The following is a 24,608-nucleotide window of genomic DNA, read 5'->3' as shown; positions in this document are numbered from 1 at the left end:
CATTGGATGATGCCTGTGTAGTGACAGAACACGTACGAGTTTTATTACATGGCTGTTTTTCAAATTTCTCTTTAAATGTAGTGTAGGGAAGTGCTGGGCCTTTGCTTGGAAAACTTTGATATACAACAGATACAGCAAGTTTTTCAAACAGTCCTGGCTTGTTTGGTAGTGTCAGACTTTCAGGATTCAATCCAGTTGTATTCCCTTCTGAGAGTTCAAGGGTTGCAGGTATGAACAGTCTCTCTTCTACCCTGGCTAATGGGATGTAAATCAGCAACAAAATCAGCCTGCCAACACTCCGAGGCCTATGTACACTGGGGAAGTTTCTTCAAAAGTTCTAACTTGTGTTTTAAAAAAAAAGAGCTGGCACAAGCAGCTGAGAGCTGATTTAAGAGACTGAGCCTTTTACACAGGCTGGTTGGGTTAGACACCTTGGAGCTATTGTGATGCAGAATGGGCTGCTTAATCATCCCTCCACCCTGGCATCACTGCCTATAGTTCTGTAGTAAGACAGCAAGCAGAGGGCAGGTACTAAGAATCTTGGATTTGGTGTACAGATTTTGAAAGTGTTCTTGCAGAAAGCATAAAAGGAGAAGCTCTACAACTTTCTTGTACTGAGTCTAGCCCAGTTCAGGCTAACGATGTAGAAGATTAGCCTTCTTGGCAGGCTCAGTGCTTGACAAGATGACTTTGTGGACAACGGCCCTTCACGTTGCTGGCTTTAACTTAATAGGACTCTCCTGAGGAAAAGACGCTGTGTTTACTGTGGGAACCATCAATTCCCATATGAACATTATTCTGGCTAGGAATAAGTTTTTTTGGTATCTAGACTTTAACACCACAATTCTCATAAATGAGCAGAACAATATTCTCTCTCTTCCTGCCTAGGTTTGTGCTTGAAATCAAGAGTTCAAAGCGTTGATAAACAAGGATGACCTTTAAGGGTTGGTAAAAGAGCCACGTGATGTTTGGTGAAGGCTATCAAGTTCAGAGACAACAAAAGACATCTCATATCCCCACTGCAGGAGATCCCCCAGTATCCATCTTGACCTTTACGAATCTCAGAGGTCTGTTGAGGAACTTTGCATCCAAAGCTTCTCTGCTGCTGCCCCTCCCCGCTTCAACTTCTAGATGACAGGCAAAACATAAGCCTCAATATCTCCTAAGCCTGGATATCTCCTACCCAGGAAGTTATCTATAGACTGATTTCCTCAATTGCAGCAATTCAGAATAAGCATCCATCCTTGTGTCTACCCCCCACCCCCTTCCTGGGAGTTGGGTAAGTGATGAATTTGGTCCAGGAGTGGTTGCCTCACTTGATCAAACATTTGTTCCTCGTTATCTTGACAACTCATCTTTTCATGGAGATAAGGAGCCAGTTAACTGCCAGCAGTGCAATCTGTCCTAAGGCCCATTCTTTACCTCAGGGATGCTTATAATTCAGGCACCGTGTTTGCAGTTCAGTATGGAATGACTGTAAAAAGTCAAAGCTCCTAATACACATGAACATTTTGTATCGTCTGATAAAGAAATCTTTGTGGGAAAGGGGAACAATAAGAAGTTTAAGATCTCATAAATTTGCTGACCCCAAGCCCCAGAAAAAGTAATTGCATAACTCATTAAAAAAAACCACTAACTTATCTACACTAAACTATGCCAGTTAATCCTTCCTATAAATAGCAGTTGGATACAAACCATTGTACCATCTCTCAAACAGAACACTGTACTCAGGCACTTGACAAATGGCTTGGTTCCAAGCTTCTAAACTGAATCACTGAGGCAAATTATTCAAAGAAAAAGTTGTGAGCAAAGAAAGCAATGTATATATACAGATATATTTTTAATTAACCCCTTGTAAAACAAACTGCATTGAGTTATTTCATGAGCAGACATAAAAACTTAAGTTTTTATGGTGCAACACGGTTTTACATATGCTAGAAATTTAGAACTACACAGTGTTAAAAATTTTCATCAGGCGTTTTCTTCATCTTAGTTTTCAATCCCATTTGGCCTTAAAAGGATTCAAAGCTGGGTTTGCTCTCCCATCTACCTCATTTCCCATTTCAAATTAGAGCCATTCTGTACAGATTCAGTATGTTAAACTGAAGTTACTGATGCACCAAGTTCTAGGACAATAATTTTAGAACATGCTATGACACACTAGCAACCAGAGCAAAATTCAAGATTGTACAGTGGTCTGCAGGAAAGAAAGTGTTCACCTTGTAAAAGAAGAAGAATTGCCTATGCAGAATCCTACAGTTTTTACTGGAGATTTCAGATCATCCAAACAATATAAATGTTTGTAAAGATGAATGAAAGCCACCATATACTGTAATGTCTCCATTCCTTTAATAGAATGGAAGAAGAGACTCCTGCTCCCCTCTGCAGGGCGGACAGGGGGTTCCATGGCCGGTCGGGCTCGCTCCTCACACCACCAGTGACTAGATGTAGGCAAAAAGAAAAGGAGTACTTGTGGCACCTTAGAGACTAACCTATTTATTGGAGCATAAGCTTTCATGAGCTACAGCTCACTTCATCGGATGCAGTTCTACCGAAGATTCTGCAGCAGGAAGCTTACTTTCACAGATCATAATCATTATTTAGTTACTGTTCTCTGTACCCAAAAATTCTCAGAAGCTCAATAATTTGCATTTAAATGGTAACTGATTACACATAAGTTACAATTTGTTTCAGAAAAACCTTGTGAAACAACTGGAGGCTTTTCAAACTGGCATCCTTGCCTTTAGCAAGTAAATTTTCCAACTGGCAATCGTCTCTCAAGTTCATTGAAGTATTTTCTAGAATATGTGGTACAGCATGGCCAGAGGGCAGCAGGAGAGTGTTAGAAGGGAGCCGTATTCTCTGTAGGGGAAAGAAAGTTTGCTATAGATTAATTAAAGCACCTGAAGCCAATGAAAGCACCTGATAAAAACCCCCTGCTTCAAACAGACAAGAGGAGGAACTGAAGCAGACTGGATTGGTGTTGGAGCAGAGAGCTGTTTGGAGGGAAGCAGAGGAGAGTTTGAAGAAATGCTGCAGTGGGCTAAGAAGACCAAGACCCTAGGTAATGGGACACCTGGTTTGTGCAGAGGGAGGACAGGAAGCCCCACAAGCTGAAGGGCAGGAGAGGGAAGTAGCCCAGGGGAAGGAACCGCTAGTTCAAGTGGTTTACTGCTATCCCTAGGGCCCCTGGGCTGGGATCCAGAGTAGAGGACGGGCCTGGGTCCGGGTCCCTTCCTCTCTACTCCCCTCCGATAGGACACTAGTGGGGAAGTTAATACTCCAGTTGAAGGGCAAGAAATGGTGCCCTGAACCCCCTCCCCACCAAGAAGAGAAAGCACGAGACCCATCATAGTAGTGCCAGCAGTTTGCCACAAATAGTATTCTGCTGTGAACAGCCATGGTCTATTGGACACCTTTGAAACAAGGGCACTGAAATACTTCAGAAAGTATATTTCACCATTTGCGCAGAAGAAACTACAACAGGACTTTGAATATTGTATAAACCCTCCAAACACTAGGCTACGTTAAGATTTCAACAGCTCAAAGGACTCCCAAGTTATCAGTATGTTTTTGGAGAGGACATATTGACAGTCATGCACACCAAAAGATTACAAAATGTAGTGCTACATTTAAAAAAAAAAAGGGGGGGGGTGAGGGCGGGGGTGTCTTCAACCAATGACTCAAACTTCAACTGGCGTGCAAAGCCCTGTCAGAAGACTGCCAAGCTTTTCAAGAAATACCAATGACATACACTCAGAAACTTCTATTTCTTGTACACCACGTTTAATTTACTTGGTTGTATTAGCTATCACACTGCAGGAAAGTTTTTGCTGCCAGTACACCACAAACAAACTTTTGTCTAATGAATTTGCACCATGCCTGCTTGTAGGGAAGTCAGGGTTTATTATACTTCATTTTCTTGACTTTGAGTTAAGTCTTCTGATAAAGAGATAGGTTTGTGGAGTAAAATTACTGAAAACAGCTCTAGTTGAGATTACAAATCAGAAAGCATGGAGGTCAGAAAGATTAACTGAGGGGTGGACAAAATTGAGAAAAAGAAAAGGGGCAACCCAGCCATTGGATGCTACTGTACCAAACATCTATGTTCTTATTTTAATCTTTGTTGAAATTAAGTGTGGTTCTTTACCTGGGAGTTCATACATGAGATGGATATTCAGATTCCATACTTTTGACCCATTCCTCTCCAACAAGGAAGCACTATGATATGGCCCAAGACGACAGTGGCTATTGAGCTCCTGAGCTGCTAGTAAATCCTCCCACAGATATAAAACTATTACCAGCTGGCAGTAGGTTGTGTATGGGGATATACAAGACTCTAAGGAAAACAGATGGCAGGAGATGCCCTTTTAGGCACTTACTGCTTTTGGCTATGGACCAAAAATAGGGTAAATACTGTTGGTTACTTTTTTCTGATACAAAGTCAAAGCACATTATTTCAGTTGTATTCACTTTGAAAACATCTGCCATGTCAATTTCTAAAGTAGTTACAGGTAAAACAATTCCAATGTAAGCATATATTGACCCAGCATATTTTACAAAAAAGAAGAATAGCAATGTTTGATCCAGACTAATATGGATTGCCAGTATTTGCTTGTTGGATAATGCTGGGGGGGGAGGGGGGAGGAGTGTGAGATGCAAAAATTATGCAAGGCATAGCTGTCTGATAAAGGAAGATGTACTCCCCTTCCCCCCCCCAACCACTTCTCTTCAGGTATAGGTGTGTGTGTGTGTATATATATATATATATATATTAAAGTATGCATATAATATGTGCATATACACAGGGCTACTGATGAAAGCAGCTGTCATGCTGACGTGTGCCACCCATAACTATTTAGTTCAATTTAAGACTGCAAACCAAGGCCCAAGTCTGCAAGGGTAGTTAGGTGCCCAACTCCAATTGATTTCAATAGCAGTTAGGTGTCTAAATACCTTTGAGGATCTGGGCCCAAGGACTCTGCCAGCACTGTGAAGTAAGAGGAGTCATATTTAAAAAAAAAAAAGGACTAGACACCAAATTGTACAAGATTTGTTCAATGTCCCTCTTCATAACTGATTCAGCAATTCCTGACTTTAGTAGATGAAATAAAATGACAAAATACATTGAGTTAAACAGATTTAATATTTTGCTTCAAGAACATTTTGCAATATGAAGTAACCAAATTCTGTTACATATAGAACTACTACATCCTTCTCTAAGAAGTTTTTTCTATCAAATCTAGACTAAAAAAAAATCTCATGAGGTCAGAGTTCTAAGAACTGTTTTCATCCAACTTAACTCACTAAATGAATTTGGAACAGCAGGTGGCCCATCCAATTCATGTAGAAGGAACCCAGTTAGTGTGCAATGTTTTACATTGTCAAGTTCTAATTTTAGAACATTCTTTTAGCCCACAGGGAATTTGTTTACACTATCTCAGAACACACGCTAAGGAAGGTTGTACATGCTATTTAGACTATCTCTGGCATCAGATGTCAATATTGATTCTTTTAATTCCTTCTCCAGTTTTCCCCTCCGTTTCTTCAAATGCAGCTCCTATTAGCGGGCCTGTGAGGCTAAACATATTTGGAGGAGTATGCAAAAGGTAATACAATTCAAAATTGCTCATTTTGTGCAAACGTTGACAGTAATCACGGCAGCATAAAAGAAAACGGATTACAAAGTTGCTATCTCTGCTTTTTAGTTTTCATAGCATGATCACCAACTGATCTTTATCTCATTTTGAGTGTCAAAAACAAACTGCTCGGGAATCAAGCTTATGTTGAAGCGCTACCAAGAGACCTCCGGAACAGGGTACTTCCATTATTGTTATGTTCAGACAACAATGGCATTTGAAATCTCTCACATCGAGGAATAATTCAACAACTTTCTATTCTTTCATTTTAGAAGAAAAGTTGCATTCCGCAGCACATTTGATCTAGAGTCCAAATAAGTGTCTGATTTTCAGTACTTCAAGAGGAGCACTAATCTTTTCTTCCTTGCTACTTTACAATCTTTGACAAGATTTACAGCTCACTTACTAAACATGTTTTCTTTATTTCAGGCCATTCCATTGTTTGTTTCATATTCTTTCCTTCAGCCTTAGTCATGATGAGTCAAATCCACACTCTTGTTTGATAAATTACTAAAACACTAGATCACCAGCTCGCAGTATTTCCAAAACATTTAAGTTTGCCATTGTGTTCCAACTGTTCATTATGGGCCTGATCTGAAGTCTACTGAACACAAGGAGAGTCTTTCCATTGACTTCAATAGACTTTGGATCAGGCCTTAGGGGGTAGGGATAGCTCAGTGGTTTGAGCATTGGCCTGCTAAACCCAGGGTTGTGAATTTAATCCTTGAGGGGGCCATTTAGGGATCTGGGGCAAAAATTGGCGATTGGTCCTGCTTTGAGCAGGGGGTTGGACTAGAGGACCTCCTGAGGTCCCTTCCAACCCTGATATTCTATGATTCTTACTTTGGGGTTAAAATCTATTCCTGTAAACTACACTCCTTTCTACAAGTAGCTGAATTTTAACAGTCAGTCTACCACAAAGGTACTAGTTTAAGAGCATAACAGTTTATTTTTCTTTTAAAAGCAGTCTCCTTATTTGCACTGTCTAAATTTGAAGTTGATTAATTCAGGAGAGCCAGCCTGTATTTTCAAGTTTAAAAAGAAGCTGACTGGAAGCCTCGCATGAGAAGGTTAGGCGGTGATACTGGTGCATTCATCATAAGGCAAGGAGGCAGGGGGAAAGGAGAACTTAAGTATCCATTTTAGGGAAAATCCACTGGAGTCTGTCTACTTAATATAGTGATAGCTTCAAGTACATTTTTCTAAAAAAAGGTGCCAGCACCACTTTGTTTTTGAATCCCCCCCCAAACTGTGCAGAAGTGTTTAGTGTTCTGGGGTACTTGCCAAAATGACAGTATTTACTGTAGGACTAATATGCATTAATGAAGCATAAATGGACAACTATTTACTTGTGCTAATAACTAAAGCGCTTTATTCGAGCGGGGGCCTCAAGCATGAAGGATTGCCAGATTCCCCCTACTTGCCAAAATTACGTTAAAAAAATTGGAGTCAACATCAAGGGCTACAGACAGCACTCAGTCTCAGGTCATTGTTTAACATGCCATATGTAAAGCACTAATAAACTCGAACTGCTTTCAGTTTATTATTTGTTTTTTCCTTCTAAAGTCTGGCAATTTTATGAGTTTATGTACAGTTCAAACCAAAATGTTAAGTCAAAATTGTATTACCATAGCCTTGGAGCTACGTTAACTCCAAGACAGAAGGCTGAAATGGAAGGGAAAAGAAGCCATAATGTTTTATTAAAATAGGATATCATCAGGATCTAGGCAAGAAAGAACTCAGCAACAGACCATTTGTACCAAAGCTCTGGTCCTCTCCAAGCAAAAGGTTAGCTGAAGTTGCAGTTTGGTAAAAATTAAGAAAAAATTAAGTTTGTACCCCAAGGACAAAACTAGAGTTTGAAAAACTAATTCTTTGTATTATTCCCCATGCAGCTTCTTTCTGAAATTGGAACAAGCAACTTCTTAAATGCATACATGCAAGACGGCATAATTAGCACTGAAGTGGGAATTTCTGGGGTGGTTTTTTTGGGGTTTGTTTTTGGAAAAAACAAAAGTTCAGACTTGCAAACAAACCTGCAAGGAATGGGAAAGGGATCACTCTACGAATGGTAAATAGATGAAGGCTCTTTTAGCTATGGCTGTTCAGTATCCTGTGTGGACTGGATGAGTTAATCGAATTCTTCCAGCGCAAGCATTGAGATCACAACAGGTATTCTTATTGTGACACTCTGCACAGAAGTCAAGCTGTAGGCGCCCACAGTGATAAGGCTATCCTTTTTCCTTTTAGTTTAGTCCCTCAAGATCAGTACTGCAGTAGTAAATGCCCTGTTGCCTTGTTATTGCTAGATACTATACAAACAGGGAAACAAATGGTGCCTACCACAAGAGGTTTCATAGCTGTAAAGTCTGGAAGCTTGCACTTACAGCTTCCTGTTATCTGTATAACTGGAAGACTTTAGTCTGCAGAATTGTCTGCATTTAAACAAGCAAGTTCACCTAGAATTTAAAACATCTAATGTCACCTAATAAAGAGAAGAGGAAAACAGAAATGTTTAGTTTCCTTCCTTTGGCCAAAAGGCATAAGTGATTGATTGGTTTCTAGATAAACTTATACTAATGCTGAGTATGAGCACGCCCTTTGGGAAATGGTATTTCCTATCAATAACCAATTAAAACAATCCTGCTTCATTCCCTTGTTCCTTTCTAAATGGATGTAATAATCCCATTTTAGACCTGTCTTGAACAGCAATATTACTTCAATATTAAAAATGGCTTCTGTACTACACACTCTCTTTTCAAGAGAACGCAGCTCCAAAACTATGGGAAGCAGGTCTTCCTTCATAAAAGGCTTGCTCCAACGGCAGGCACATTTGTCAAGGTGTCAGAAGCATACCTTTTTTGTATGAGGATGATTCAGTTAGCAAGACTCATTTGTACTATAATATTTCCAACAGAGCTGTCCAAACTGAAGACTCACTATTCGATAAGAGTTGCATTCTCTTAGGTCTCATACTCTAAATAGGTTTGAACTGTGAAACTGTACTGGAATAAGTCCTCCAACTTCTCTTCTCCATTAAGATGGCAGACCACTCATATTGGCAGTCCTCCACTGTAACTATTCAGTAATCAGCTTTTTAAAAGTTTACTAATCTGGAGAAGATCCTACTCAGAAGGTAAACAGATGGGAATACACAGGATTTAGTTAGTTTGTTGATCAGATAATTAACAAGGATAGCATAATAGTCTCAAGTTTCGTGTAACTGACCCCTGGGCAGGAATCAAGCAGTTTCCATCAACGCTGGTGTTCTTAGAACAGGGACTGTCATCTTAAATTGTGAACAGGAACATCAGAATTAAAGAAAAATCCATTCCCTTTATTCCTGTGAAGAGAGTTTGCTCCAACCCTAGGAAAATCCTGAATAAGTTCTAAAATCAGCCCAGGAAATTCTCACAGCAGTTTTCAAACTTAGTGGGATGAAATAGGAAATCTGAGACAAAAAACACAAAAACCATTTGCTTAGAATTGTGTCTTGCAAACATGAAAAGCCAAGGAAACAAGATGACAAATGTTTGTGCCAGGGCCATTTCTCAACTCACAAATCATTCTGATTTCATATGGAATCTGACTGTACTTAACCTGGAGCCTTGCACCACAAGAAGTAACAGATTGTTCACTGTAGACCCACTGAAAGGATCAAATGTCAACAGTCTGCTGGAAAAAGCAGTAATCTTGGTAGGTCTGAAAGCGTATGTCAACTCAAATCTAACAGGCTACATCTCAGACACCTTTCCTATAAAATTAGTAAACAAGACTAAACAAGACTTTCCAGTCTCCTGTTCAGCATTAACCATCCATCAAAAGAGCCACACAGATTTTGTCACCTTCAATTTCTCATGAGTTCTGCAACTATGGATTCTTCCTGCTTTGTGACCCAAATCTTTCAGTCTCCTTTGTTGCTGCAAGGGAATGTATGACATGATGGCTAATGGGAAGCTTAGGGACATTTTCTGGGTTGCAGACCAGAAAGGTTGAGGATCAGGGATCTAGACAAATCTTCACACTTAAAGTAGTTGTCTGTCGTCCCTTCACTTTGAATAAGTGTTAATATATTGCCAACCAGATGTCAATCTAGATGAAACATTGACATCTGTTTTATAAGTCTGCTAGTGATACCAATTCTTAATTAGAACTGCTGACAAACTCTTTAAACTAAATGTAGTAAAATCTGAACTGGGTATTCCTTAAATAGCCAGATTACTTCTCACACAACCGATGATTTAGTCAGCTTCATGTACGGTCACATCTCTCCAGATTTCTTTGAAACAAAACTGTTTATGATAATAGGATATTCAGATCAGACCCTTGGAGAAAAAGGGTAATTCTTTAGTCACCGCTAAAACAGAAAAAGCACATCACTTAAATTTTAAGTGATTTTAAAATACAAGTTTAAGCATTGGAGGGAAGGTCCAGATCAGGTCTTTCATGAATTGTACTGTAGCTGGGTGAGAAAGATGGATCATCCTTCCACCAGAGGGAGGAAGGCACTAATCACTGGTAGGTGTACTCATAGCAAACTAATAGAGAGCTCTGAAGTCTCTAGGGTTAGGAGATATAATCTAGAACTACCAGAATGCTTACAGTATCTGTAGAACGTTGTGCCCAGGCTGAAAAGTGTCTCTATTTGGCTTGGTAGCAGGTTCTAGTAGACTCTTTTTCTACCATGGTTAAGGATCAGCGGAACAGGGGTCAAACCTTCGAGTTCTATTTCTGACCTCCCCATCCAAAAACCAGGCCGAGAGAGCGTGTGAGCCTGGAGTTGGGTACTTGGTCTCTTCCTCCTCCCACCATATCTTGAGTGAGGAGATCCGAGAACTGGCTAATCCTGATTAGTGGGGCAGGCAGATACAGTTCTGTGAACCAGAAGCATCTGGGCCACTGGGGAGCTAGGAGAATGGATGTTGGCTCTGCCACGACATATCTTCCCTATGGCCTGTGGAAGCAGGAGGAAAGGCGTATCTGAGGCCGTTAGTCCAAGATATCAGCAGAACATCGCCTTGGGAATCACAAGCCATGGCTCCCAAGAGTAATATAGAAAGAGCTTTCTGTTCATTTGGGACCCAAAGAGGTCCAATAGCAGAGTACCCCATTGTGTAAATCTCTCTCAGGACTGTGTCATGAGTCTCCCACTCATGGTCTAACGAGAAGCTTCCGCTTACTTTGTCTGCCAAGGAATTGTGATTACTGGGAAGGTATTGGATCGTGGTGCTGTTCCTGATGCACCAGTTCCAAAGCTTGATGGCTTCGTGATGGAGGGGATGAGATCTCGCTCATCCCTATCTGTTTATATAAACCACAGTGGTGATATTGTCCGACATTATCTGAATATGGAGTGAACGTATAAGTGGAAGGAAAGCCTTGCACACAAGGCAGACAGCCCTCAGTTCCAGTAAGTTTATATGTAGTCTGGCCTTTCATGGGGTCGAGGTCCCTGGACAATCATACTGTTCAGGGTAAGCACCAGGTCTCCATTCTGTCTTTTTTTGTGTATTAGGAAACATGGGAAGTAAAATCCTCTCTCATGGCAATGAAGTGTAACATGCTCTATTGTCCCTTGACGCAAGAGGGATTCCACATCTCACTTAAGGATTACCTTATGAGAGTGGTCTCTGAAGGGGGACTAGGAACAGGGTGTGTGAGGTGGGAAGGAGAGAAATTCTGTGGAGTATCCTGGGTTGATAATCTCCAGAACCCAACTGTCCATAGTGATCTTGTTCCAATTGTGAGCAAAGAGTACGCAACAGCCCCCAAAGGTAACTGGGCTGAAGTGGTTGGGATCAGTGGTGGTACACGTCTCAACCAGTATGTCAAAAGTGATGACTGAGAATGGAGTAGAGGTTGTGGCAGTAGCAGGGGCCTAGAAGCACAGCCTTTGAATCGTCTGATGTTTGTGCAGTGGCTCAGCTGTGTGCTGGTAATAAAGTGTATGAGGAGGGAGTGGCCTCTGTCTATAGAGTTGCTTCTGGCGTTTCCTCCTTGGAACACAGAGTTGATCAATTCTTTTAGTGAGTGCAGGGACCAGTCCATTTTCTCATTACAGAGATTCGATTTGTCAAAAGGAAGGTCCTGGATGGTGTTGGGACTCCCTAGGAAACCCTGACAACTGCAGCCAGGAATTCCTCCTCATGACTAGACCAGAGGCCACACTTCTGGAAGCCATGTCTGCCGCATCCACTGCGACCTGGAGGGCTACCTTTGCCACTAGCTGCCCCTCATCTGAAAGACTGAAATTGGGCCCTGTCCTCTGTGGGAGGCTTGTCTGAACTCCACAAGCCTGCAATAGGGATTAAAATCTTACTTTGCTCACAGTGCTTGGTAGTGAGTGACACAAAATTACAGGACTGAGGAGGAGAAGCCCTTCCTTCCCAGGAGATCCAGTCTCTTAGAACCTTTATGTGCTGGATGGTCCTTTGATAAGGAAACCAAGCCCTTTCAGCTACCACCTGTACCACCAATGAGATGGGGGCAGGATGGAAGAACAAGAATGCAGCCCCTTTTGCAGGAACAAAATACCATCTCTCGATCCTTTTTGGTTTTGGGGCACAGGATGCTGTGTCATACTGCTCAAGCAAGTTCTAATATGGCATCATTGATTGTTAGAGCACCCTACTCGGTCCGTGTGGTCGCAAGATGTCCAGGAGTCGGTATTGAGGGCTCTGGACCACCTCTAATGGGATCTGTAGGTCACTGGCTACTCTTTGTAACAGCTCCTAGTACTGGTAATCGTCATCCAGTGGAGAAGGGGAAGAAGGAATGACCGTTTCGGCCGGGAATGATGAAGAGGCACCCTTCAGAACCATCAATACCTGTGGATTCTTCTCCTACATCAATGGAACTCAGTGGTGAGAGAAACAGTACAACTAGTGAGAGGTGTCCAGGCACCTGCCATAAGGATCCCACAGATCCCAGTAAGGCTAGAAAAAGGGGTTGATTGGTACCTGCAATCCCTGGAGGATGAGTGCAGGTCATACCCACTTTAGTCTCTAAGGTGCCACAAGTCCTCCTTTTCTTTTTGCGAATACAGACTAACACGGCTGTTACTCTATAACCTCTACTGTCTATCAGGACTCAATTGCTTCAGCGGAGATACCGGTGCAGCCATCTCCGATTCATCAGGAGTCCAAAAGCTGCCCTGATGATAGTGGCAGTGCCATTTGTACTCCTGCTGGATGGCTGGAGGTGAGATGGCTCCTGGGACAGTGATGTGGGCTCCTCCTGGCTACTCCTCCAGAGTACGGACATACCTTAGGAAAGCGAGGCCAGAAATAAGTGGAGACTAGATAAGGAAGGAACATATTCTCCAGTGTTACATAAAAGTCTTGGTACGTATGCCCTGGTGTCCAAGGGGTTTCCTCAGTTAAGTCTAATGGATCCGGTACATCAGCACAGCCAGATGGTCTTTAGATGGATGATACTGTACTGAAGATGGATCTAGACCACCACTCAGACTGAACCAGTGAGGATCTATCCTTATACTTCAGAATCAAGGTGACCGACGGAACCAGTGGATTTTTTTTTTAAAATGTATCTTGCCCTCGGATCCAGGGGTCTTCATCGGAGCTGGTTCCTTAGGTTCCACTCATGTCGTCTCATCCAACCTGGACCAGCATGGGGAGGAAACGTGCAGATCCTCAATGGGGATCTGTCCTTGCGCTCATGAGAGTGTCCTCCACTCTAATGGAGAGCCCTGGAAGAAGAATCCTTGGGCTTACATGTTGATGGCTCCACTCCAAGGCACGTGCTTGGAGGGGCACTGCTAGGCCAACATACAGGGGAGTCTCCCTGACCCAGATCAGAGAAGAGCCTCATAGCCTTCTCCCTCAGGTGCTTCTATAGGCAAAGCTCCCAGTCCTCTCTGGGTGAAAAGGAACTCGAGAGACAGACACTGACTTGGCAGAGATGCAATTCCTGAATCCAGGGACTCCGGGCATAGCCCCAGAGCCGGGAGAGGGGTTCCACAACTGGGAAGAAAAGGTAGAGTAGAGTATTTCTTTAAACTACTATTAATCTAAGAATATAATTGTTTACAAAATGGTTTTTATACAGGTCATACAACAAAGTGAAGGAGGACATGATTCCAACTCAGGCCATGCCGCCCTAAGAAGGAACTGGAAAGGTGTTGATCTGCACTGCCTCTTATAACTTCAGTTGGGAGCACAAGGAGAGCTACTGCACATGTACAAGCCAGTGTATATCGCTCGGACCAACTTCTGGACCTTGGTGCATGTGTACCCACATGTGGAATACAACATAGTGACCATCACTCAAAGATGAAAATCTGCTTAACGATGCCACATTTGAGAAAGCAGATGACTTTTCCTGCACTGCCAGGCATGCTATTTCAACATTGTTGTTTTTCCATAATATATGTAGAAGACAGATGCCATTCAAATCCTCTGTGTTTTCCATTCAGTGAGGCTCAAGCACAGTAAAGCACACTTGTGCACTCTGGTTGCCACACTATCTTTTCGTAGTGTGAAAAGCTGAACTACATCCCAAGTTCTGAACAAGATTTTAGTTTACATCTTTAAGCCCACAGAACATTAGGAAATCCAGCAGTATTTATTCAAATCTAAATTAAAAAAAAATAGAAGGAGTTTGGAGAACAGTTTGCCATAGCGTTTATATGACAACAGTTAATTACACTACCTACAAACAGCACAAATTTCAGCTGATAGACATAGGTCATGAGTGCCAAACATACATGCCTTCTTCTACAGCAATGTGTACTTTGTAGTAAATCAGGCCAAAGTTATAGAGCAACGCCTCCTGGTTTGACACTTTGTTACAGTACACTAGAAAGTTGGTGGCAATTTTAAACAATTTTTCAGAGGGCGTTTTTATTTACTATAGAAAGTCAAACTTTTAACTTTCATAACAAATTTGATTTCAGTCTCACCACGTTTTTCATGTGCCAGAATTAACAGTTCATTGGGACACTCTCACCCCTCAGAAACCAAACCTAGACAATCCACAAATAAAATAAGTAAACCTAGGACAATAGCAGTAATTTTGGTATGACCCTTATAACCAAGAAAGGGTGGATAACTCGCACTGCATTCTGAGAGATCTATGGCCAAATTCTCCACTAGCTTAAGACAATGCAGCTTGGCAGGCTTCAGTGGAGATGCATCCATTTATACCAGTGGTGAATTCTCTTCCTCCCTTCCCTTCCTCTCCCCAGTTTAATGACTAGAGAGAGACCAGGGTAGATTGATTTAAATCAAAGTAATTTATGTCACTGATTTTAATCAAGATTTAAAGCAGAAGTCAGGAAACACTGATTTAAATCAAAATAAAAAAGTTAGGAGAATGTAGGGAAAGTAAGGAAGAATGATCAACATTTTTCCAAGCATTTGTATTCCATTTAATGTTGAATTAGTCATTGAAAATTGCTCAAACAAGTCTTCCCTCTAATACGAATTCAGACAAATGAAAATAAACACTAATGTATTTAGTAAAAGAAGTTTGTCCCCCTCCTTTGCAAAAGTGTAGCGGTGGGATGAGGGGGGGGGAGGGAGAGGAGATAAGCAAACTGGACTCTCAGAATCCTAGTTGTGTGTTTAGAATTTTAGATTCCAAAAACTGAGATATTGGGAAAAAAGGATTAAGATTCAAAAAGGTGAGGCCAGACCTCCTATATAAAAACACAAGCCACAGGACTTCCCTAAATTAGTTTGTTTGAAATAGAACATGCAGAAATAGACATTGGGCAGGTCACTGGGACTTGAACTATTTATGCAATCAACAGTTAAGAAATTACATCTTTTCTAAGAGTTCAAGTCCCCGTGCATAAATGCTGCTGTGACTACACATTGCAAAAGAACGGAAACAAAGTCATCCCCTTTTTCTGAGAAATTCTGGAACTATGTTCTGAATTTCCAGGAACTAAAGACAAATGCTGCCAATTCTCACTGCTGGATTTTTACTGAAGAATTAGAGAATTTGGAAATGACCCCTGAAAATCACTGAAAGGCAGTATTGATTTTTTCCCCACAAGGCTAGAGATAATTTCCAGTGGAATGTACTCAGAGGCTTACATGTAAGTTCCCGATACAATAAAGAAAAAAGTCTCATGTAAGCAGAAGCTTAGAAACGGCTTCTAAAGCAGCGAACATTCTAAAACTAGCAAGGAAGTTGGTCAGAGACCTATAGCCTACTTTAAAAGATAAAGATCTGATTCTATTACTGCTTCTGGTTCCCAATCTGAACAGGTAAAGGAAGAAAAAGGTGGGTGAGGAATTAGCTTAAAAGTTATAAAGAAAAAGGAGTGATTGTGGCACCTTAGAGACTAACACATTTATTTGAGCATAAGCTTTTGTGAGCTACAGCTCACATCACTGGATGCATTCAGTGGAAAATACAGTGGGGAGATTTATATACACAGAGAACATGAAACAAATCGGTGTTACCATACACACTGTAACCACAGTGATCGCTTAAGGTGAGCTATTACCTACAAGAGAGCGTGGGGGGGGGAGGGGAGGCAGGGAGGACCTTTTGTAGTGATAATCAAGGTGGGCCATTTCCAGCAGTTGACAAGAACGTCTGAGGAAGGGTGGAGGATACGGGGGGGGGGGGGGAAGGAATAAACATGGGGAAATAGTTTTACTTTGTGTAATGACCCATCCACTCCCAGTCTCTATTCAAGCCTAAGTTATTGTATCCAGTTTGCAAATTAATTCCAATTCAGCAGTCTCTTGTTGGAGTCTGTTTTTGAAGTTTTTTTGTTGAAGTATTGACACTTTTAGGTCTGTAATAGAGTGACCAGAGAGATTGAAGTGTTCTCCAACTGGTTTTTGAATGTTATAATTCTTGACGTCTGATTTGTGTCCATTTATCCTTTTTCGTAGAGACTGTCCAGTTTGACCAATGTACATGGCAGAGGGGCATTGCTGTCACATAAAGGCATATATCACATTGGCAGATGTGCAGGTGAACGAGCCTCTGATATCGTGGCTGATGTGATTAGGCCCTATGATCGTGTCCCCTGAATAGATATGTGGACACAGCTGGCAACAGGCTTTGTTGCAAGGACAGGATCCTGGGTTAGTGGTTTTGGTGTGTGGTGGGTGGTGAGTATTTGCTTCAGGTTGGGGGGGGCTGTCTGTAAGCAAGGACTGGCCTGTCTCCCAAGATCTGGGAGAGCAATGGGTCGTCCTTCAGGATAGGTTGTAGATCCTTGAGGACGAGTTGGAGAGGTTTTAGTTGGGGGCTGAAGGTGATGGCTAGTGGCGTTCTGTTATTTTCTTTGTTGGGCCTGTCCTGTAGTAGGGGACTTCTGGGTACTCTTCTGGCTCTGTCAATCTGTTTCTTCACTTCAGCAGGTGGGTATTGTAGTTGTAAGAATGCTTGATAGTGATCTTGTAAGTGTTTGTCTCTGTCTGAGGGGTTGGAGCAAATGTGGTTGTATCTTAGAGCTTGGCTGTAGACAATGGATCATGTGGTGTGGTCTGGATGAAAGCTGGAGGCATGTAGGTAAATATAGCAGCTCAGTAGGTTTCCGGTATAAGGTGGTGTTTATGTGGCCATCGCTTATTGGAACCGTAATGTCCAGGAAGTGGATCTCTTGTGTGGACTGGTCCAGACGGAGGTTGATGATAGGATGGAAATTGTTGAAATCATGGTGGAACTCCTCAAGGGCTTCTTTTCCATGGGTCCAGATGATGAAGATGTCATCAGTGTAGCGCAAGTAGAGTAGGGGCATTAGGGGACGAGAGCTGAGGAAGCGTTGTTCTAAGTCAGCTATAAAAATGTTGGCATACTGTGGTTATGTCATGCTATAGGTAAGAGGAGGTTATTATGTGTAACTAGAGGTTCTTCGATATGTGTGGTCCCTATCTGTATTTCAATGTTGATTATGCACGTGGATCATGCGTCCAGAGCTAAAGAATCTGAAAGTAGTGTTCGTTGGTCTGCACATGAGCCCTGGCTCACCTCATGTCTCTGTCCAAGGGGATAAACAGCAGGGCAGACCAACTGCCTATCTGATTCATCTTGGTGAAGGAAATGGAGAAACTCTGAAGGAGAGGGGAAGGAGGGCGGGTAGTGGAATACAGATAGGGACCACACATATCAAAGAACCTCCAGTTACAGGTAAGTAACTTCCTCCTCCTCTTTGAATGATGGTCCCTATAGCATTCCATTGTCAAGTGATTGTCAAGCAGTACTTAAGTAGGAGGAGGGTGCAAGATTCCAGAATCTATTGGTCAGTGGATGTGTGAAGACCAAGTAGCCCTGGGAAGGTGGATGGTATGCCTGGATTGCCACCAAGGACTCACAGGAAGTGATGGACAACCCTGATGTCTTCAAAGAGAGGATGTAGTCCAAGATGAGAGAAATATCTGCAGTTTCTGGGAGAATGCCTCTTTAATGTGCCCCAAAAATAAAAGTGCTTCCATTTAGGTAGGTAACATCTTCTACTAGAGTCCTTTGTACTACGAATAAAGAAGGCTCAAACTTCTGTGAAGCATGAACATTTGAAGGACGAGGCCCATCCAAATTCCAAGCCCTGAGGTGAAGCTGAAGCAGATCAGGGTACTTGATCTTGCCATTCCACTGGGTCAGGAGCTTGGGAAACATTGGGAGGATGATTGGTAATCAGGGTGACATACATCAGAGTTTGGGAAACCAAAACACCAGAAGGGGAAGATCAGGATAAACAGTGCTCTGTCCTGCCAGATTTTGTGTAGAACTTGTGGCAGCAGCAGCAGCAAATGAAAGGCATAAATGAACTGATCCAACCAAGAAGCAGAGCACTGAGCTGGGAGTGGTGACCTAGGATTCCTCTGGAGCAATATGTGGTGCATTTCCTGTTTGCTTGAAAGGTGAACAGATTTCTTGTTGGAGTTCCCCATTGAATGAATGTACTCTAGGAGGTTTTCCTCCACTCCATTTTTAGCCTTTTGAGATAAGGTATAATGTAACCTAAGATTTAAGTTTGAATAATCTACTCAATCTAAATCTTGAAGTACCAACAATATCAAATGAAGGGTGACAGGGTGTTCTTTATGAGTCTTTGAAAGTTTTAGTTCTGACTTATGTTTTATTTTAAAAGTTCACAGAGCATGTATAAACAAAGAAGACCACAACAACAGCACTTCCCACCATAACTTAGAATTTATACCCTTCTTCTGGCCTTTAACCAAGACAATGCTGGCTCAGCCGCCAATTTTGCAAGTCAAATTTAATCTGATCAAGCTTATTAGGAGGGGGGAGGGGGAAGAGGGGAAACTCCCCCCCCCCGCCAAACTAATTTAATTCCTCACAGCAGACACATTAGTTGAGAGTGATTTTCCAAAGCCAGTCTTTGTAATAGGTTCAAGCACTCATTTCAAGAATGCTAGCACACAGTAAATATTTGTGCCAGGAAATACTGTGTAAAATTAATGGAGAATGCACTCTCTCTCACTCCCTCCTCTGGAGACCAGTTCGCCAGTAGATGCAGAGGATCCAAGCCACAGCAGCGTTTACTATTCCTGCAGCCCTCATGTAATTGTTATGAAGCTTTTTAGTCCACTAGTTTCCTAGAACAAAAGCAGGGTATCAAAAGGTTTTGTGGGTAGAGGGGGAAGGACGTGGCATGTGGAAGTGTATAGCAGGCTGCAGAAGAGGTGGATTAAAAGATCCCTAGAGTTAGCAACATTGGTATTTTACCACGAGAGACTCACAATTTTTGCTGTTTTTCTTAGAGCTCCAGTCCTGGAGTCAAGTGACTACAAGGGAATCTCAGCTTTCATTTTAGTTTCTAGTCCTAACAGCTGTCAAGAAAAACCTGGAAGTGCACCCTAATAGCTCAAACCAAAATGCAAAGAAAAAACCTTCCTCCACCCCTTGGACAAATTTGAGGATTTTTTGGGGGGCTTGTTTGAATGCATGGTACTGGAAATACTGCAGTTACTTTCAAAACTCAGGCAGAAGGCCTGTTTAAATACAGTACCCAAGATGGACCAATAGACAGTTGAGCCAATGGAATGAAGACCCAAGCTTCCTGGAATGAGTGAACCTTCCCTCCCCACTGAAATTGAAAATGTAAACTAACTCATTAAAACAATTTTAGGAGGAAGATTCCTAAGAAGCAAACATGTAACCCACGCTAACACAATCTGTAGACGCCTCTCTCTTTTGGCTAGTCCACATGGAGATAGGAGTCTGCTACAGTGGCAAGCTAAGGAAGTTTCTCCTTTTGCTCAAGCAGTATATACTCCTGGTTTTAGCACTGTTGTCCCATGAAGGGTCAGTTATATATGCCACTAGGTAAGTTCCACCACAAAGAAGGAACAACTGAACTTGCAAAAAGAAAGAATTCAAATTGGTTTAACTGGCTTGATGAGACCAAAATGGGGTAGATCTTTCTGAACAGAGGAGCTACCTTAAAACTGTTTGTATGCTGCATTGTAGGAGCTTGGGAGAGCCATGGCCTTCAGCACTACTGGACTTTGCATCGTGAGGAGGATAGTTTGATTTAATGGTAAAGATTTTCTAATCCGAAGTGACTGGCTGTTATGATTACACATCAATCGTGGTCAGCTCAGCGCCTTCTCCAGTTTAGAGTCAGGGCTAAGCTTGAGCCCACTGGATTGGAAAACTGTTTCACTGGTGCACTAATGGAGATGAAACTCAGTCAAATCTATCTAAGGTTCTTCCAGAAAGGAACAGCCAGAGAGCCAGATGAATAAAGTCAATGACAAGTCAAAAAGGAAGACATTTTACAGAACAGTCTTGATCTTTGCTGAAGACACCAATCAGTTTTATCTGAACTCTGGAAGAGGTCAGAGGACTTTAAGATTATTGGCTGATGACCTGTCAGTAGGAATCAATTAACTTTACCCTCTCCTATCACGAAGAAACAAGGGAATGACATGAAATGACAGGAAAAAGGTTAATCCAATGCACCATTTGGAGAAAAATGCTGTGTCACTGAACTATGGAAGTCACTGCTGAAAAAAATATACGACTGTTGACACAGAGGACTAGACACAGTATGACTACTTTTATTGCATATTTTATTGCATATTTTATTGCACTTCCTGTTCCTATTTATTGAATATTCAGCAGACTCTGGTACTTTTTTTGCTGGAACAGATATTTCCACATTCCATGGGTGCTGTCACTCTGCCAGAAAGAGGTTTGACCTAGCAAAATGAATAAGTAGATCTGAGGGTAAAAAGGGTCCTTAGCCATCAATATTGCCTATTCAATTAGCTGAAAACAGCTCTCATCTTTGCTTGCGGTATATACGTATTAGTGAATGGCTGGTCCACAGATAATGTTGCCATCACTGCTACCAACCACTAGTCAAATTCAGACTACTACTAGGCAGCTACTAAAGCATCAGTTTTACATCAGCACCACCAAAATTACATTACAATGTTTAAAAAGAAAAGTTAACACTTACTATCCTGTAAGGATGGTGTAAAAAGGAGTCTGGGCAGCCAGCTAAAGCCATTTGTTCTTCCAATTTTTCTTCAAATTACATCTACTGCTTCACAGCACCTGCAGAGAACAAACAAAGTCAGAAACCACACTGAAGGCCTGACAACTTATTCCTGAAAAAACCTGTTTGAGAGGGACGGAAGCAGGGAAGGGTAATAAGAAGTGGCAAGTACTTGCACCAACTTGGAGGAGCAAGTCTGCAGGTCAGGATTCTGAGGTAGTATTTGATAGCTTGGGAGAACAAGTCTGCTTTTTCATTTAATACCAGATTAGACAGCTCCAATAAGAGAGCCAACTATTGTCAGGTTGGCTCCCTCCCAATCTACTTGCATGTCTCCAGTTTTAGTAGTGTATGGAGGAACTCTCCTCACTTTGGAGGTATATATATATTCATATACCTCAGATTTTACCTCATAAGGGTCCTCTGAATTCCAGAAATAAATCAGAGCAAGACTGAACAGCCACAAACTATTCCACACATTTAAAATTGGGGGAGCTACAACTCTAAAGTGTTCTAATTTTCCTTGAGAACGTCCATTTGAGTGTAAGCATTATATCTTTAATTATATTATATACGCTTTTTTCCACATGACCCCTTTCTTCATTCAGAGTACAGTGTGAATGCAAAAGTGGAGCACAATTAGGTTTGCATGAGCAACTATAAGACTGGTATTTCCTAACTTGAGCACTGTCACCTAAATAGTGTTTTAATGCAGTGGTTCTCAGTCACTGGTATGTGTACCCCTGGGGGTATGCTGAGGTCTTCCAGGGGAGTATATCAACTCATCTAGATATTTGCCTAGTTTTACAACAGACTACATAAAAAGCACTAGCGAAGTTAGTACAAACTAAAATTTCATACAGACAGTGGCTTGTTTATACTGCTCCACATATTATACACTGAAATGTAAGTACAATATTTATATTCCAAATTATTTTATAATTATGTAGTAAAATTAGAAAGTAAGCAATTTTTGAGTAACAGTGTGCTGAGACACTTTTGTATTTTTTAGGTCTGATTTTGTAAGAAAGTTTTTAAGTGAGGTGAAACTTGGGGGTACACAAGACAAATCAGACACCAGAAAGGGATACAGTAGTCTGGAAAGGTTGAGAGCCACTGTTTTAAAGCAGTTCAGATAGCTGACTTTTTTCCCCCCTTAGCTCTCTATCTGCATGTTCAGAGGGCAGATTTTCCTCTTCTATCATTATTTCATTGATAGAGCCACCTAGTCAGAGAAGACGTTTGAAAGTGGAGAACCACCAGATCAATTCAACATGAAGAAAACAGTCGACAGAACCTCCATGCATTACCACAAGTAACGTGCTTGTCTTGCCATTTCTTATTTCAGTGTCCCACCGAATACCCTGCATGTGTCTGAGACCATTCCCTTCCAATTAGATGCAGTCCAGGGGAAAGAGACTTCAGAAAACATGAAGCCAATGAAGACTATCCCCCTGTAGAGCTTCTATCCTGTTCATTTTTTATAACAGCTTCAACTGCCTCTTTACAGAGGCAGCTGGTGGCTGAGTATTTTCATATGAGGAACATTTGGGGCTTCCATCCCCATCCCAAAAGAACAAAAGTTTACAGACCTCCAATTCATTCCTTTCAGGGGGCAAAGACCATTTTCTGTTCTAGGTTTGGCCCTGATCCATGAATGGGGTTCGGAGCACGACTGTAATACAAATAATCAGCCCACCCCTCCAGAAAAAGCAAGTTGGGATGATGCCTTTTTGGGGTGGGAGAAATTCTGGATATAAGCCAGTAGGTAAATAGATTGCTCTGTTTCTAGGTCCTGCAGTCTCTAGGTACTTACACAATTGCAAGACAGTTCACCTTTGCCTAGGACATTACACATCCACAGACACGCTTTTAGGCCCCTACCCTCCCCAGCCCAGCTTTTCAGAGTGACTCACGTTCACGATCCTGCATTTCAGTGAACTTTTGACCCTCCACTGTACTATGTAAATAGTTAATACATTACTAACCCTTAAGTTAAGAGACTCCTAAGCCTGTGTTTGCAGTTCTGCCCCAGTAAAACATGTTATTTTATGATAGTTGTAGAAAGAGCTTTGATAAATCGGGATTATTGCTGTGGCAGGCGGAGTCGATGGAGAACCCTTGTTGTGTCTTCTTGTCCAAGACAGTACCACTTTACTCCTTTTAAAACTCCAAACCATGACAGTTTAGAGTGCTGTCCTCACCCACAGTACATTTCCCAACTCTCATTCCCCACTGGTGTAGATGGGCATGGCAACTGATATAGCTTTTAATCACAGAGTCATCAAGACCTCAGAGCAGGAGTGGACATGGTGGTTAGTGGGGTGGCAGGGTCTCTATACTAGCACTTTCCACTTTTGTCACCATATAGGGTTGCCAATTCTCCAGGATTGTCTTGGAGTCTCCAGGAATTAAAGATTAGGTCATGTGATGAAAACTCCAGGAATACCTCCAACCAAAATTGGCAACCTAGTCAATAGAGCTGCACTCCAAAGAGAATTTGTTGGGGGATGGGGGGAGAACCACGCGGGAGGGAGGAATAGAGGGAAACAGACTAAGATGTTTAACTTTCACCCCAACTCCACTCAAATCGGGATGAGTGTCAGGCTGCAAATATGCATGTCCCATAGCACAAGGCCAAACTATTAACTGGATTTTTCCTTGTAAGCTATCAACAGCGGAATAGCTAAATGACTTCTTGAAGAACCACCGCTGACTCCTGAAGTTACAGGAATTTGCGTGTTTTAGAAATCAACCTGAATGTAAACTGTGCATCATTTTACAGTGTGAAGTCTTCAAACTAGGAATGCTAGATTTTTATTTCGGCAAGCAAGAGAGACACACATAAATTGTATTACAATATGATAATGTCCTAAACTGCATGTAAACTACTTCGCACACAGGCTTTGAACGCCATGTCCACTACAACAAGAAATATGATTATCGGCTCATTCAGAGATCTTTGAAAAGCTAAGTTGCGTCTGAACAGATAGGCCGTATCAAAAAGACAAACTAACAACCCAGATGCCTCCAAAATAGAGTGCTCTCTAACCAACATGCTGCTTCTGTATAATAGAAGACACTCCATCACATGGGCACTGTAACAGGGTCGGCACCTACATCTCACAAGCGCCCCTTCTGGTTGAGTGTGTCTGCATTCTTGCAGTGAGTAGCCCCGGCCCTGGTATGGGACAGTATCTTCCTGCGGCCCTGCTGTGCTCAGGCCCTCCCCAGTCCCAGCAGCCAGCCAGGAGCTCCCTCAATGCTCCCCGCCAGCAGATTGTCTTGGGCTCAGCCCTAGCAGCCAGCCAGGAGCGTCTCACTCCCCAGTCCCTGCCAGCAGACTGTCTTTGGTCTAGCTGCTCTTCCAGCCAGGTATGCAGTCCTTTCTCCTCCAGCTCCAAGCAGCAACTAACTGCTGCTCTGTTCTGCGGCTCCTTCTATATGGCCCTCCTAGCCCCTGATTGGCCACTCCAGCAGCCCCTCTGATTGGTTGCTTCGTCATAACCACT

The 24,608-nt window shown here is 42.1% G+C and overlaps 1 protein-coding gene across 5 annotated transcripts in view; it reads right to left on the bottom strand.

Moving 5' to 3' along the window:
• GRB10 (growth factor receptor bound protein 10) overlaps positions 1–24,608 on the bottom strand; it is a 263,673-nt gene that overhangs the window by 130,700 nt on the left and 108,365 nt on the right. For 4 of the 5 annotated variants that reach the window (XM_073332709.2, XM_073332708.2, XM_073332712.2 and 1 more), the window contains one exon: positions 21,058–21,155. The exons of the other annotated variant lie outside the window; for it this stretch is intronic. In XM_073332709.2, the coding sequence (XP_073188810.1) occupies positions 21,058–21,108 (51 nt within the window). In that variant the 5' untranslated portion in view covers positions 21,109–21,155. The remainder of the gene's footprint in view (positions 1–21,057; positions 21,156–24,608) is intronic. 5 annotated transcript variants of the gene reach the window in all.

This window comes from Lepidochelys kempii, chromosome 2 (assembly GCF_965140285.1).
Source record: "Lepidochelys kempii isolate rLepKem1 chromosome 2, rLepKem1.hap1, whole genome shotgun sequence".
Classification (NCBI taxonomy): domain Eukaryota; kingdom Metazoa; phylum Chordata; order Testudines; family Cheloniidae; genus Lepidochelys; species Lepidochelys kempii.
This window is presented reverse-complemented; position numbering and strand designations above follow the sequence as displayed.